General features: G+C 37.2%; 1 protein-coding gene across 1 annotated transcript in view; it reads right to left on the bottom strand.

The window, feature by feature from the left end:
- UTRN (utrophin) overlaps window positions 1-17344 on the bottom strand; it is a 449245-nt gene that overhangs the window by 139839 nt on the left and 292062 nt on the right. The window contains exon 52 of the mRNA XM_090279943.1: window positions 960-1132. Within this exon, the coding sequence (XP_090136069.1) occupies window positions 960-1132 (173 nt within the window). The remainder of the gene's footprint in view (window positions 1-959; window positions 1133-17344) is intronic.

Below are 17344 nucleotides of genomic sequence, written 5' to 3'. Positions count from 1 at the left end.
TTTGATTTTATAAATGAGAAAACTAGGGCTCAGAGACTAAGTGACTTGTCCAAGATCAGTAAATAAATAGTAAAGTTAAAAAGTCAAATTCAAGATCATCTGGTTTAAGGCTGTACATTTTTCGGTACATCATACAGTTTCTGAAAAAACTGATTCAGGTGCAGGAACGTGGTCTTTCTCCCAACATTTTCTTTTGGATTTTTGCTCAGTAACATAATCTCAGTTTCCTCTAAATCTATATCCACTATCCATTATATATAATTCTAAAATATTCTTGACTCCCAATGACATTAATAATTGTCACAATAGGTATTTTCCAAGGTCCCCTCCTAGTCAGGATCCTAGTCTTCAAATTTATCCCTATTTAACTTGACTGTTCAAATACAGACATGAATCATCAGTTTTCTACTTTCATGTCCATAAGTGATATTTAATTTCTTCAAATTGGATATACAAATAGCATAATGAAGCAAAACATGTTCACTGCCAAGAGTCCAAAAGATCTAGATTCAAATCCTGGCTTGACACTTGTTAGTTCAAATACTTGGCAAGTTCTTCATATTCATTAAGCCTCTGTTTCCACATGTTAAGAAAGAATTTTACTACTCACCTTCCTAGAAATTTTTGAGTACCAAATAAAGCAGGGTTTGTAAGGATCCTAACATAGTCCTTGGTGACAGTAAAAAATGGTTATCAGGTGCTGGTAACATAATTATTAGTATTATTAGGTTGAAGATATGATATACAACTTTATGAATAATCAGGAACAGTTTGTGGAGGGCACTGGAGAGAGAGAGCTAAAACTAGAACTTTAGAAAAACGGTCTGTGCATTTAAATCTTAGAGTATTTCAGAGGATAAGGAGCATGGCGTTATGGCTTCTTGTTCTCTATCTGACTCACATACAAGAATTCGACTCCCCCCGATCATTAAGTTTATTTTAATATTGACTATTCTGACCTGATGCTTGCAGATTTTGCTTTTAAGTCATTCCACCTTTGGTTCATATCATCAAGTCGATGCTGAAGCATAGTTGCCTCTTCAGAATTCCCCAACGCTTTTACCATTTTCTGCCTGTTTCCATCAATACTTTTAAATATGTCATTATGGGCATCAATCTCCGCCTGGATGTCCTAAAGAGGGAAAAGCAAAGAGATAATGCAAATGTTAGGTATTAGTGTAAGCATTATTTGGGATTGCTATACAAAGTTTTATGTTTCTCATATTCCACAGATGAGGTCATTTTTTAAAGCAAAATAGTTAATTTTACTGTAAATTTTGATAACAAAATCAAGTATTTATAAATTTTTTACATTAAAAAATAATATTTTTAAAATCTTCAATACAATGATTTTCTAGTTCTTAAAAATAAAATGTACCATCATCTAAATTTCATATTTTAGCTAGTCAGATTCAATCAAATTCTTTCTCCTCATTATGTATGGGTAAAACTACCCTCAAAATATAAAGTTTTAAAGAAGTTGCAGATATCACATCATTTTAATTGTTTTTTAAACATTTGGACAAACTTACTAATTGTCAATTCCTTCAATCTAATAAAGTTTATTTCTAAAATTTTAAAAGAACACTCCCATAAAATTGTCCTCAATAAAAAATAAAAACTAATGACAAAATAGGAAAACATTTTGTTTATTTTTATAAAGTAAGTTTTAGTGTAGTTTAGTGGAGTAAACTAAGAACTATTATAAATTAATAAGAAAAATGGGTTCAGACATTGAAGAAGCATTTTGGCAATATGTAACAAAAGCCTTAAAACTGTTGAAATTATATATCTTAGGAAGATTTATGTATAAACACTTTTATCACATTGACTGTTTTTAAAGTAAAAATGTGGAAACTATTAAGCAATTCCACTTCTGGAAATATACCAAAGGAAATGAAAATACTAATTCAAAAAGACATCTGTACTCCCATGTTTCATAGCAGCATTATTTACAAGAGCCAAGACACAGAAAGAACCTAGGTGTCCATCAGCTGGATGCACGGATAAAGAAGATGTGAGATATATATGCAAAGAAATGTTATTCAGCCATAAAAAAATAAAAATAAAAAGACAAGAAGAAGAAATCCTACTATTTGTGACAATATGGATAGACCTTGAAGGCATTATGCTAAGTGAAAGAAGTCAGTCAGAGAAAGACTAATATAATGTACAATCTCATGTGGAATGAAAACAAGCAAACAAACTTACAGAAAAAGAAATCAGACTTTTTACAATTACCAGAGGTGAAAAATGGAGAGATGAAAAATTAAAGAAAGATAGTCAAAAAGATATGAACTTCCAGTTATAAGATAAATAAATACTAGGGATGTAAATACAACATGATGATTATAGTTAACACTTCTGTATGATAACAGAGAAAAGTTTTTGAGAGTAAATCTTAACAGCTTTCATCACAAGGAGAAAATTTTTTCCTTTTTTCCCTTTCTTTTCTTTTTATTATATCTATATGAGAAGATCAATGTTAGCTTAACCAACTGTGGTAATCATTTCACAATATCTGTAAATCAAACCATCACACTGTACACCTTGAACTTATACACAGCTGAATGGTAATACAATATCAAGTTTAAAAATGGAGGATACAAAACTATATGTTCACTTTAAAGTAGGTGTTTAAATTAGCATTTGTATTTCTAAATCATTGCACACACACACACACATTTAAAAAACTGTAAGGAATAAATCAAAATAATATATTCTCCGTATTAAGAGGATAAATGGTGATTTTAATTTTCTTCTTTATACTTCTCTGAGTTCCCAAGTTTCTATAAAAAACGGGGTTTCTTTTTGTAATTTAGAGAAGTATAAGAATTTTAAAATTTAAAATAGAGGGTCTTGATTTTTTAATAATCTCCCATTATGAGGTCATCCACACAATTATCTATATTAATTTTGCATTCACCTTCTCTTCATGAATAAAATGGAAACAGTGTAGTTGTAGCTAACGCTAATGTGACATCTGCTATTATTCAACAAATGAGTGTGAACTTACAAACAGCCAAACAGACATCAGAGGGGGCCACGAAGGTGTGGGGTTGGTCTCCATGGCCTTACTTGGTAATAAATATTATTAAGGCAACTTACTGCAAAAATTAAAAATGTATATTTCAGGTAATGAATCTGAATTAGTAAAGGGAGAAAAACCTCCTAAACACTATAGTTTTATTATCCTTCTTATCTTTGGTTTTCCTTCATAAGCCTCAATCTTCTGAAGTTTCTCTAGTACTAAACGAGCATGATAAAAATTTTAATAGAAATTCTTTGAATATTCAGAATGCTTTTATTAACTTGTAACTCAATTCTGGTAAACATTCTACACAATACATCAAGAACCAAGGCTTAGAGGCCAACATCTGAGTGACTGCTCTTCAAGCATCTACAGGCCTCCACTAACCAGAAGGAGGCATGGGAAGGCCCCTGCACCTCACTGTCCAATCAGCATGGGAGGAAGGCATCACTTACTCAAGGTTAAGGGGCAGAATAACTGAATTATAGTTTCTGAGGACATCCATGATGTCTAACATGACACTAATAGGATCATATTTGAGAAGTGGGAGAGATGAACACAAAGTCCGATAGACAGCTTCTGCAAAATTTATGCTCCACATTTGTAAAGCCACTGGTCTCTGGGGTTATCTGACCCTAATGACAAAGCCAAATCAGATTCACCTGCAGAACATGATGGGGGTACACTGAGAATTAGGGTTAACCACTGAACAAAATCCCTGAGATTACTGCTTCTTCTGCATTTCACTAGCACCCCCACCCCCAAGAGTGCAGAGCAGCGGAAGTAGCGGGACACAGCCTGAGGCTGATGCAAGGTGTTCAGGCTGGGCAACATTATGAATGAAAATGTCAATCTCCTTATAATCTTAGCTTGGAATGCTTCAAATAGAAATTCTCAAGAAAAAAAAATAGAAAAAGGAAAAAGTTCTGCTGAAAGGTTCTTTGATGTCATCTCTGGGACAACATAGGCCTATTACTTAGGATGGAAATGTTCGACGTTTGTGTACTGAAATGCATTCTAAGATATATTAAAAATCACCAGTTTTAAGATTATGCTATACGTGCGCACATGCGTGCGTGTGCACATACACACAAGGTCTCTCCAGAAAGTATCCAGCCATGTACTATGAAAAATAGAGACATTTATTGAAGAAGATACAAGATACGAGAAACATTGTGCATAGCACAATGACGCCTCAGTCCCCTCCAAAGTGGGCACCTTGGGACCTCACACAGTTCTCCCAATCACCATCAGCTGCCCCATCATATTTTCCTGAATTTCATCGAAGGTCTGAAATCTCTTCCCTTTCAAAGGTGATTTTAGTTTTGGGACAAGCCAGAAGTTGCAGGGCACCAAATCTGGGCTGTTACCTGGGTGATTTTATGTTTTGCCAAAAAACTGCACAAGATATGATGTATGAGTGGGCACATTGTGATGAAGCTGCAAATCACCAGTTGCCCATAGCTGCGGCCTTCTGAGTCATCGCAACAGCTTCCACAGAGGAATGTTCAAGATTAACACAAAATCTGATGCAGATTCATTGCTTTACTTGCTCAGTCATTTTGAATGTGATGGCCTCACAGTACACATGCTCACTCAACAGTGTCTACTGCCCCCACTGATTAGTACAGTGAGGTGATCATTGTTCATACATGGACATTCCAGTCCACTCTCCTTGGCTGCCATTTTACATCGATGTCACACAAACCGTCCTCATTATATTCATAATGGCTGGACTTTTTCCAGACAGACCTTATAGATAGATATAGATACAGATATAGATATAGATATAGAGACAGATGTAGAGACAGATATAGAGATAGATATATATAGTAGTCACCTGTCTCAAGAAGTTGAATGATACAGTGAGCAAGGCTCACCACTGCCATGCAGAATCTGGCCTCAAACTTCCTGCATGAATTTCTAACCATCATTATCAATGGCCCACACCTAAACTCACAAGGCAACAGCAAACCACAACTTTCTGAAGTAGCTGGACCTGCTGGCTTCCTTTCATATTCAAGAGACATAGGAAGACAGGAGCACATAAAGATCCATACATCATTTCCTAAGTTCCACAAGAGCATTCCACAACATCAGGAAATCTTGGTCCCAAAGCATGAAGCAGGTTTGGCTCCCCACATCATGTCAGGCAATGCCTTTTCCAACCCAGCACAATGAGGAATGGAGTAAAACAGAACTGTATTGCTGCCCCAGTCATGTTATAAGTATTTCTATGAAGTTTTGGTTAAGAGCACTACCTGTGATGATGTATCCATGCTGGAATATATCTTTTAATATGTGGAAAAACCCTTCCACACATGAGCCTCATCAAAACTTAGGAAAAAGAAATCAGCAAACATTAATTTTTAAATTTAACGTTTGGTGGTATATTTATTTGGGCAAATATATCAAGAGCTTCTAAAAACAGAAAATCTTCTTACTATTTTTTGGTATCCTTCACAGTCCCTGAGCCTAATATAAAATAGATACACAGAGATAATAGATATATAGGTAGACAGATAAATGATGGACGGATGGATGTATAAATGCATAAATGAATGTATAAATAAGTTCATCTGGACTGATTGGCATATTAGCCACTCCAATGCCACGAAAAAGCAGATAATTAAATAATTAGAAGGGATGCAGTAACCATTTTGTTTAATCTCTTCTTTTAAAAACTGTAACATAGGAAACCTAAAATTATTTAGAAGCCTGCATTGGAAAGTCTTGTTTAAGCTTTTCACTGGAAATTTAGAGTTACAATTAATGAGTTGTGCTCCTTCATAGATCACTGTGAAATGATGCACTGGTTTTAAAGTCAAGATGCCAGCAGGGGAGGCTGTCAGATTATGACCCTGCTATAGCATCAGATGGTAAAATAAAATAAACTTCCATTAAGGAGGGTTTGCGTTCACTGCATAGCTGGGAGATTTGCCCTACTAATGTTTACCTCTCTCCCCTGAAAACCTTTCTGTACATTACACAGCACAAAATGGTTATTGATAATTACTTGTGGGAATGTAATCCATCTAGAAGCACAAAGCAATGCTCTTCCAAGCATTTAACATAAGCCAGTCGTGTGCACAGAGGGGCCACGGCGATATATTCAAGTGTTTAAACTCTTGAAAACAGAAGAAATATTTTACAGATACACTTGCCAAGCTTAAAACATACCTTCAAACAATGTAAACATAATGTGGAAGGTTAAGAAAAGCCAGGGGCTTAGAATAAAAGGACATATTTTTCTCGAAGTAAAAACAGCATCGGAAGCCTAAAATGCATCCTCTCAGAAGAATCTGCTAGAAGACAGGTACAAAAGTTCACATGAACTCAATGATCAACAGTCTTTTTGTATATAACACCCAATACCCAGGACAAAATAAGTTCACCAATAAAGGAAAACACTTATTTATTTACTTAATTACTTAATAATTGATATTTATTTTAATCTCAATTCTGCCCTTAACAGAACAAGTCTTTAATGATACAGCCCATAGAGATATTATAGGCAAACACTTTATATCATATACATTTTATTTTTTGTAATGTTCTAAAGTCAAGTAGTGGCCCTAAATATGTAAGTAAAGACATTTCTTTAGATTATGATAAACAGAACTGTTTGAACCCTCTGATAGGAAACAGGCTTAGAAGAGTACCACCAGGAAGTCTTCAACAACTGCATTGGTGCTAGAAGAGATTCATCCTCTTTGGGGCTGACTGACATAATTTTGGTTTATTTTTGCATGGCATATTTACCTAACCCTACATGGACATAGCAATGTTTTCTCTGAAGGAGCCCTGACCCCTTTCCTGAAGGTGAACAAGTGAAGTCAGCAACGACTTCCCCACGGTATCCCAAGGGGCAGGCTAAATCAACAAAGTGAACCATTCAGGAAAGAAAATCCACTGTTCCCTTCAAAAGTAAGAAAAGACTTCAGAGACAGTGTAGGATTGATGATCGAGGAGCTCAGTAAGATTATGGTCAGAGCTCTAACTTTTGAAAATGAGGGATCATAACATTTAAGACAAATAGGTATTACACGAAAAAGGAACACAACCACCAGATAACATCATCAAAATTCATTGTGTGATATGTAAATATACTTTGAGACAGTTTGTACGGCTTCTGGTGAGTTATTGCAGTTAATTAGTCAATTAATGATTAAAATTAATTTATTGACTTCAATGAATTATTCGATTAATAATTTATAAGCTACATTTCCTTTCAACAATTAATCTTATAGATTTTAATGACTCTATCAATAATTATGAGATCACCACCTGGTCCGTAGCAGCATTTATTAAGTAAGAAATCAATAACAGTAATGTTTTTTCCCATTTTCTGTGATTATAAATATATATTAGACAATGCAGTAGAAAAAATGTTAAATTACTAAGTGGAACAGATTTACAATTAACTGCACTTTCAGGATAACTTGAACAAGCCAACTTGCAATGATAAAGAATCAATAAATAAACTGCATTTAAAATTCCAGCATAACAAATACTGCTATTAAAAAAAATATTTCCACAACAAAAAGTTTCAAATTTCTAATTGTATACCAATTGTCACTCACACACACTAACATCCTCGTGAATTAAAAAACACTGGCTTTCCTTCCAAGATGCCCTTTACATGAGCAGGTCTGATTTGCATACAAATACAAGTTTCTTTTCATTTCTTTTTTTTAAGGTTTTATTTTTATTTATTTTTAGAGAGAGGGGAAGGGAGGGGGGAAAAGAGAGAAATATTGATGTGCTAGAGAAACATCAATCAGTTGCCTCTCAGCTGCCTTTTGCATGCTCCCAACTGGGGACCTGGCCTGCAACCGGGGCAAGTGCCCTGACCAGGAATCGAACCTGCGACCCAGCAGACCTTTTGGTCCTTTCAGTCTGAAGGCCAGTGCTCAATCCACTAAGCCACACCAGCCAGGGACAAACACAAGTTTCTTAAGAGCAGTAATTCAATGTTTCATGCGGCTGAACTACTGGCCCACCTTAATTATCAAAACCAGACAGTATAAATCACGGGTAAACGGGCCTGAAAACCTAGTCAAGGATTTTGTGTGTTGCATGTTTTAATCTACAACCTGGAGGCACTCAGCTCCTCAACACCTCACCTGCCTGTAAGCAGTTCCTATAGCCTAGAAAGCTCTCAACTGCTTCCCCTAACATGCTCACACACACACACTCACACACACATCAGACACAATCTCAGTTATTTCCTTATCTTAAACTCATCTTTTAAGTCCCAGTTTAAATGTAATTTCTTCAGGAAAGACTTCACTGCACCCCAATTAAATTAGGGCTACCTGTTATTATTATTGCTGCCTCTACTTTGCTAAATCACATACTTGTACTAAAAAAGTGCTTGTTTACTGTGTGTGTCCTCCCACCAGGCTGGAAGCTCAATGAGGGGAAGTCTCCCTGTTCTCTACTCCATCCCTGAACTCAGCCCAGTGCATGCGGCAAGCACTTCACAAGTATTGATTCAATATTGGACAAATGCAGAGACCTTGAAACTGGAAGGTTATTGGGTCTTCAAGGACACATTTGTTTTAAAATTAGATGTTACAAGTTGAGCAGTAAAATACAGCTTCACATTATAATTTTAAGTCAGTCATCATAAAGTAGGTAAATGCTGTAAAGGAGGTAAATGCCACAAAGGAGATTCCGCACTGGGTACTTTCCCTCTGTGTTGTCGCTATGGGAAGCAGTTTTCCCAAATGATCCACACACAGAGTGGCACTATTCAGGCTCACATGCACACATACACCCTTAAAGAACTACTATTATCACTGATCACCTAGTATCAGAATTGCATGAATTAATAAAAGGCAATAGTCACTCATAATGTCACTGAGCTAAAATTGTCCATTACCCTGTCTTCTTTGACTACAAAATAAATGGGATTGTACACAATGCAAATGGCTGAAATGTGACAGTATATTAACAGCCACTGAAGCCATCAGATACTTCCTTTATGAAGTACTTTCAAGGAGAAAGTTAATTTGTTCAAGTCAGATAGCAATAAAAGCAGCTCATAGGCAGGATTTTGGAGAAGTGTGTTGGTGGATTAGCATTCTGTGTCAAGTCAACTTTGAGTTTGAACTCTTCAGATAGTCACCTGGATACACTGTCCCGATACTCATCCTTCATCACTTGGTTAGATGATTAGGACCTGCTTGCTGGTAGGCAGTACGTCTTGTCACAGGTCATCAACCTCCCTCCTCTTTAGGACCACTCTGGGGTACACATGGCTCCTAGCTATTGAGGTTTCCTGGTCCTTGGTGAGCTGTCACTTAGTGCAAACAGTAGACACCTCTTCCGGACTCCTGGGTTGCAAGGACTCCCAGCATTGCCTTTGCTGGCTTTAGAAGGTTAGGAATCAGTTATCAAGTACAACCGGTCCTTCCTGAATATTCTACCAATCACAATAACACATCACACATTTGGGGGACTAGATAACCAAATATCTATCTCAATCATGTGCCAAACATTCACTTATGAATGAATACCCAATATAAATCACAAAACCCCTGGATTCCTCTAAAATTGATTGCTATTACATCAGCCAGAATTTACCTCACAAATGAACTGCTGTCTTGAGGTTAGGCTGAAGGCCAGCTCTCTTCTGGGAACTCCAATCATCTGACCAGTCTACAACTTTTCAGGCTCACCATTCTTGGAAGACCCACCACTATTCAACCCTGTGCCCTAATTTTTGTAAAGCCTGAAATGGCTTCAAGAAGACACCAACATTACCTTTTGGCTATGACAACCTAAACATCACACAGCAATTACAACTGCTGATACAAAGTGAAAAGTGTAAATCACTACGGTTAGTATCCTCTCTCAAAGCTGGTCACTAATAGTGAGGAAAAGACAGGACTAAGGAAATTGAAAGTAAAGAGACTAAGCAAAGACTGTCATTCAGCCTCTGAAGGTATCACGTGGCTTCTACATTACAGCAGTAAGCCTTGGTCTTTGCCTAGAAATGGCATTATTGCCTCCAGAGTTGGGGGAAGGTAGGTAGTTGAATTTGAGAGGTGTTGGGCACTGGTATTGCTCTATAATACCACTTTTCCTGGCAATGAATCAATGTAGCAAGGGTTGAATATATGAGACGGCTTTTGTGAAAATACACAAAGGATTTTTTTCTTAATACTTGAGTTGAAGAAAAATACATTCATGTTTGACAACTTCCTACAAATGAAATATGGCAAAGAGATTTTCACATAGATTTTTTATAAAGGCGTCTAACACAAAAATAAACATGTAAGGAGAACTTCAGACTGAATTGCAGCAAGATGGTTTCTTTAAATTGGTTCTTTGTCTCCAAAAAAAAAAAAAAAAGAGAGAGAGAGAGAGTGAGAGAGTTCCAAATCAAGCCTTTGACAGCAATAAGCCAGTAGACTTCTTTTACTGTCAATACAACTACTAAAATAAGAACAAGAAAAGAGCAAATATTAAGGTTTGGGAGTCAAAAGTGGAAACACACTCCTATGACCAGAACTTGTCACTTTGTCACAAAAAAAAAAGGCCAAAAGGCACTGGCAGGTTCCTAACCTCTGGTATCTGACCTAGGCTCTTAAGACTACTGGCAGCAATTACAATACAAAAGTCCAACTATTACCCACAATTGTTGCCTCTCAGGGGGTCTAAGTAATGAAATATTCATGTGACATATGCCCTATACCTTCTTAGGAAGAAATGGACAAATCTATACGAACCAGGCTAGCAGACCACTTTATGGTCGTAAAGTTTGTCACCTGCTGTTACCAGCGGCCATAAAGAAGATATCCTCTCCCTTCTCCGCCCCTTTTAAATGGTGAACAAGTAGACTGGGAACCATCCTTTTCTCTCAGGAATTTAGGTCCCTAACAACATATTAAAGCAAGAGGTCAAAGTGCACCCTGTATTACAATCCTTCCTTCTACAGTTGGTGCTGCAGGCCGAGGTGGGGATTGGGGGGCATCGAACCAGAAGTTAAATTCTTTTTCCTCCATATTCTGCCCGCACACTGTTTTGATCATCAGGAGGCAAGCAATAACTGCAATTGTTTGGAAACAGCTTTCAAACTTTTCAAATGATGCAGTTTTACACCATTCTCCTCTGGCAACTGTAGTTTTGTAAGAAAAAGCCCATGATTCCTTTAATGACTCCATACAGTCCTGCTGATATCTGTACTCATAATGAGCCACAGGGTAGTCATGGTGAAAGCCACTGAGCGCATCTTTAACAACTGATAAGTAATTGATTTACACACATAATGAGAGTCATTTGCCTCTTTTTCTTTTTCTTTAAAGACTGGAAGTTGAAAGAAGATAGGTACTTGGCATCCAAATTCTAAGGCAGGCAGGAGCCTATGAGCTGCAATTGAGGTTTTCTGTTTTGTTTAACTATAAATGTAAGGTAGCATTTGGCAGGCTAGGCTCAGTCCTAGAGTGTGCCAAGAACTTTCCTATGGAAAAAAAGAACTAAATGCAATATTAATGATCCAAGTATTAAATCTCCACAGTGCATGCAAGCACTTTGTGTTTAAAACAGACACACTCGGGGGCAAAAGGAAAAGTCTAAGATCAGATGTGCCATCGTCACTGTGAGGCATCCTCTCCTGCCTTTCAGAACTGACTCTTCAGAAATAAAAGCTGGGAAAGGCAGTGCTGGGCACTGCAGTGAGATAAACTTGAGGGGCAAAGAAAACAGGACCCACGCCTGATGAAGTAAGACTCTGGCATGAAAACCCAGTGTTGTTGCTGATCTACTTTTTTCCTGCAAAATAACTTTCAGTTAAATTACCAGCCGACTTGAGTACAAAAGATCTCTTCTGATGTGGAATTCTAAAACTGACAGGCATCATGGGAAGCCCTCCTGACCAAAGGAAAGAATTGCTAATTTGCTCTTTAGTTAAAATTTAAAGAGGATATCAAATCAAGTATGCCTTATAAATTATATTAAGTAATCAGAATCAATAGAATATATGCCATCAAAATGTATAGTAAAAGACAAGAAAAGAAAGAAGTTGGGGGGGAAAAGGACATTCATGAAGTCGGCTTTCTGCATACCTTTTCAAATTTTGCCAGCAATTCCCGTAAGCTGAAGTTCAGACCAATCATCGTCCAGTAGCCCTTGAAGTTTACATCTTTCCGGCAAACTTCCTCCAGACAACAGCGTTCAACTTCCACAACCCGTATCTTTTCTTGCTATACTTTAAAATCCTTTGTAAAATCCTTTACAAGCCTTGCCCTTGAGCTATGGTCCATGAGGAGCAGCAGCAGCTTGCGCTGGGACATGTTAGCCGCCCCACCGAGGGTCCGTTCTTTCATGGGCTTCGGAGTTCACAAGGAATAGACCTGCTCCTCCAGTTTCTGGGAGCTGTGTTCCATGAGGCTGGCATGGTCTCCCTTTTCTCTGGGAAGCCCAGGATTCCCTTTTGCTCACCTCACTAATGACCTGCAGCCCACAACTGGTCTCTCCTGGGCCCCAAGCTTAGAGTTTGGTCTCAATTACACAGCAAAAAGAAGCTATATCCTGGAAACTTGCATGAGAGAAGGCAAAAAAAAAGAAAAAAAAAAAAAGAGCCAAGTATTACCAACTTCCTCCATTCAGACTGGTTTCAGAAAGAAAAAGAAAAAAAAAAAAAAATCCTGGGTAAAGAGCCAGTTTCCAAAGAGCATGACTTGTGTGGAGTTCGAACAGCAAGGAGTGTACTCTTGTCTGAAGAAACACCCAAACACGGGACAAGAGGCCACTGGCTTGCACTCTCCCAGACACCGGCAGCCTGTGTTGCTATGGCAACCACCAAGCTAGTTTCAGTCCATTTCCCTAGGTCAGGCTATGCCTAAGGGATGCTGTCAGTGCAACAGAACTAAGCTGTTGGAAAGCTGTTCTATCTGTCGGGAGAGAAGCTCGAGCTGCACCATCTCATGGCAGGGGATCATTTGCAGAGTCCGTGGTCGGGGAGCAAGGGCAGCCAGCCCCGGGGCGGCTTCCCTCCCTGATCTGACAGCGGTGTGGCAATCCACCGCTCTTTCCAGCAGTTGTTTATTATTTTAATCAGCATCCTCCCTTCCACCACCCCTAGCACAGTTTGAAGTGAAGCTCACTCCCACTTCCTGGAGGCCTCCCTGCCCCAAAATGCAGAACTTAGCTCGCAAATTGTCTTGATCCTGAATGGATCCCAGGATTCATATTCCAATTTGGAGCCCACCCATGAAAACAAAAGAGGGTAGGTGTGTGTACAAGACAATACAAGTCACAAAACAAAATTTGTGTGATCAATTGTATTATTTCTGAAAAGGCTTTAACAGTACAATGATGGGGAAAATAAAGGAAAGTTTCTTTGATCTCGTTGATAACTCTAAGTGCCATTCAGACTTGTTTTCATGTGGGGAATTCACTGGTTTGTAAAATAAAACTTAAGTGAAACTGCTCAAAATGTGAGTAATAACTGGTTATCTTTAAATGTATCATTTGATGTTAAGTTGTTGCTGGTACTCAAAGAAACACCATCTCCCACAAAGTTTTAAGTGTAATCGCTTTAAAAAAAAAAGTTCAATCCAATACTATGGACGTCATGCCAAGGCAAAAATGTGATTTTGCTTTTTGCATTAAATAGCTATTTAGTATACCAATAAAAGTTAAGTGTGACAGATATGTCCATATGAAACATATTTCTCTAGCTGTGTGCAGAATTTCATCATAAATATATAATACTTTTAAAAGTGACACCATCACAAATGGAATGTTGATATAACTAAGTTTACTCTTTGCATCAGGGCATAGAGCAAAGGGGAAAAAAAACTCTGAAATTAGACTGTTTCTCCTCAAAGGCTATTTGAATTACCTGAATATCCAAATTGTTAGCGTTTATTTAATTATATATGGAAAGAGCTTCCACTAATAAAGGAAAGAACAAGAACCTGTCAGCGAACAGTACACCAATATGGTTACTACTTTTTGAATCTGCACACCATTTTTCTTTCCATTTCATTCCCAACTTATTTTCATATCAGTATTTAAATAGCATATGCTTTACATATGCGAATCTATATAAAATTTAACAAGCTTTTAAAATATTTTCATCGTTTATTCATAAAATCTAACATGTCCCCAGGGGCAAAATGGCTTTATGAGACTTCTAGCAGAATGCGTTTCTCCTCCAAATGCCCAATTCAGATTTATACACAGACACTATTAATTTCAAAAGTAAGTGTGGTGAATTAATGATAACCCAGAAACATATAAGTAAAAAATAATCTGTATACTTTGGATCAAAAAAAGCATAGTCGCCAGCATGAAGACCAACCATCAGGAAGGGAGTGAAGAAACACAGAAACTGACCAGAATGACCAAATCTGTGAAGGCTCTGGAGCCACATGCTGAGATCTTTCAGCAGCAACAAATAAACTTTTTACATAAACACAAAACAAAAGGAATCACCAGCACCAGCACACAAAAAAATAAACAAATAATAAATAAATAAAGAAGAGACAGAGAGAAAAAGAACAATCTTTCTTAGCTGGGCAAACTTCCAACTACCACCCAGGGTGCTGGATGACTGTGATCAGAGACATGTGCAAACACGCAATCCCCCATGCATGTATTTGAGGACTGAATTAAATAAAAACTCTGTGAAACATCAGAGATTACCAGTCTTTTTCTAAAGCAGACTCTTAGGTTTAAGGAGTTCTTACACCAAGATAAGAATGGCACGTTATTATTAGAGCTGCAAGTATCTTGTATCCTGATATAAGGCTGATCTTTACGAAGGAAAAGAAGCAGCATCCTGTGTATTAGGGAGCTTTATTGAAAGATAAGAGCAATGGGTTTTTTATCAGCATGGCAGGTACCTGTGTTCTAGAAGAGACCAAAACAGGACACAAGTGGAGGAGTGTGTTCCCATGTGGCCTTCTACAGTGAGTGTCCAAAAGTCAGTGCCCCGGTACCAACCACTAACTTCCCCGACTTTCCCGACAGTGGCCCATAAACACTTCTCAGAACTGACAACCTTGGCTGAGGCAGAAAAGAGAATGCAAAATGAAGCTTCCTTGCTAAAATACTGAAATACTGATAACACACTCTTGAAGAAGAAAATGGGGAAAAACAGTCAGTGGACCTATGTGAAACCATCCAAAAATTTTTTTCTTTTAATTTTCAACTGATTTGAATAATAGGTAACTATACTCACACTAAAACACTGGAAATCAACTTAAAATGTGGTTTTTAAAGTGTCAAAGACAAGTAGATTATTTATGTAAAAATCCAAAGATAAGTCTATAAAATTCAAATAGCTAAATATATGTTATTCTAAGGTACTGTGCTCTTTGATCACTGAGTGACACATTAGAAGTGGGACATACAATGTAAATATGAATTGCTTTAGTAACAGTGAGCACATTTTACTATGTATAGTATTTGTGTTTGATACCAATAAATAAGCATACTTTCTAAGTTGAAACTTGGCATATAAAATATCATCTTGATAATACACTGTATATCTCCATAGCCTCTTCTTTTTTAACCACGCACTTCTGATACTTCTATAATACTGTAATCATTAAAAGAAAAAACAGAGGCTTCCAGTGAAAGCAATATATTACCAGAGAGACAATAATTGAATGATTAAATCTGAAGTGGTTGACATTTTGCCAATCTACACTAGAGTGTAAACAAGTAAGTTAGGCACTAATCTTCAGGAGGTGGAATAAATATAATCCCTACAATAAATCCCAACACAAACGCTACAACACTGAGTAGTCTAAGATTCACTAGCAAAATCATCCATGTCTGAAACATAGATACCTAAAATCTACAAGAAAGTAAAGGTTACAGAACCACCAAGCAGCACAGAAAAACTCAACAGTGGAATCAATAAAATCTAAATCTAAATGACTTAATAAAAACCACATTCTATCGCCGGAATGAAGAGCACAATATGTCTCTATGACTTTGGCAAAACCATTCAAAGGCTAGGCTAATTTTAAAACTTCTTATGCTTAAAAAAATGCATTTCATTTAATTTGTTTTAAAAATGACTTATTTAGCAATTTCATCAAGGGAATAAATACATTCTTTTGGTTTCAGTCAAATACTAGCAAAAAGAGCAGTCTAAATCCTCTGCTGAAAAATAATCTGTCTCACACATATGGAGGATCTGAAAGTACCTTTCCAGCTACACACAAGGCTCAAGTGTTTAAAAAACTATGAAGATAAAGTATGTTTTCTATGTAAAACCTCACAAGTTTCTCTTTATATTGGTCAGTGTGAAAAAAAGAAAAGGGAAGAAAAGGAAAGGAAAAAAGAGAAAAGAAAAACAAAAACTTATCGGGAGCCTCCAAGGCAAAGCAGATGGGAGGTCAATAGGTGATTACAAATAAATTGGTACATCATGGCCTTAATTCAAAATGAAGGGCTTCAGGCATGGGTAGAAAAACTTACTTGTTATAATCCCATTTGACTCAAGGAAGATTCAAGTTATAAGGCCTTTAAAAGAAATATGCACAAGTCTCCTTTTCATACCATCTCCAAATAATTTAAAAATTCAAAACTAAAATAGTTTCAAGATCCTAATCATGATCTGAGATTTCACACTCATTGTGCACTGCCTCTGTAGTTCTATTAAGGGCGACTACTCAACACATTAGAGCTTTCTAGTTAACATCAGCCAGCAACCAAGTCTGTCAGCTGGTAGCTATTTAAAGTAATATACAGCCCTAAAGGGCAGAAGGTTCAATCTGAAATGGAGGCCCGAGCCCCTGATGAAAGGCGGAACTCTCCTTTTATCCCAGGAAGTTCAGACAATATGCTTTGTACACAAAGAATGTGTACAAGAATTTTTAATGTTCATCTCTTCAATAATGTCATCTATTTTGATAGTTAGACAGGTGGCAGTTGGGAAATAAAAATTATAATTCATCACTTTATGTATTTCCATAGTCTATAACCAGAAGATTCTACTAGACATTTTAAAGGCACAAAGGGCTTTTTTCTTCTAAAAGGAATGGATGGGTGAGGTAAGGACTGAGGAAGAAAAACCCCAGCTGATCTGCTTCTGAATTAGCCAACCAGGTGCAAGGGTCAGCCTTCAGCAACCTTCTAAATATTTAATGATTCAGAGAGCTCTTTATTAGGTGACTAAAAATAATGCCAAGATAAGTTAATGTTTCAAAACCATATTCTTCCCAAGAAATATGCCACATGGGACAAGAGAGAAGCCATCACAGGCGGCCAAGCGTCATGATTCCAGATGTCTACCTACAGCCCAAGCCTGTGGGACATACAATGAAGTCACATAGGCTTTGG

The sequence above is a fragment of the Furipterus horrens genome, unplaced genomic scaffold (assembly GCF_987537825.1).
Source record: "Furipterus horrens unplaced genomic scaffold, mFurHor1.1.pri manual_scaffold_6, whole genome shotgun sequence".
NCBI classification, from domain to species: Eukaryota; Metazoa; Chordata; class Mammalia; order Chiroptera; family Furipteridae; genus Furipterus; species Furipterus horrens.
This window is presented reverse-complemented; position numbering and strand designations above follow the sequence as displayed.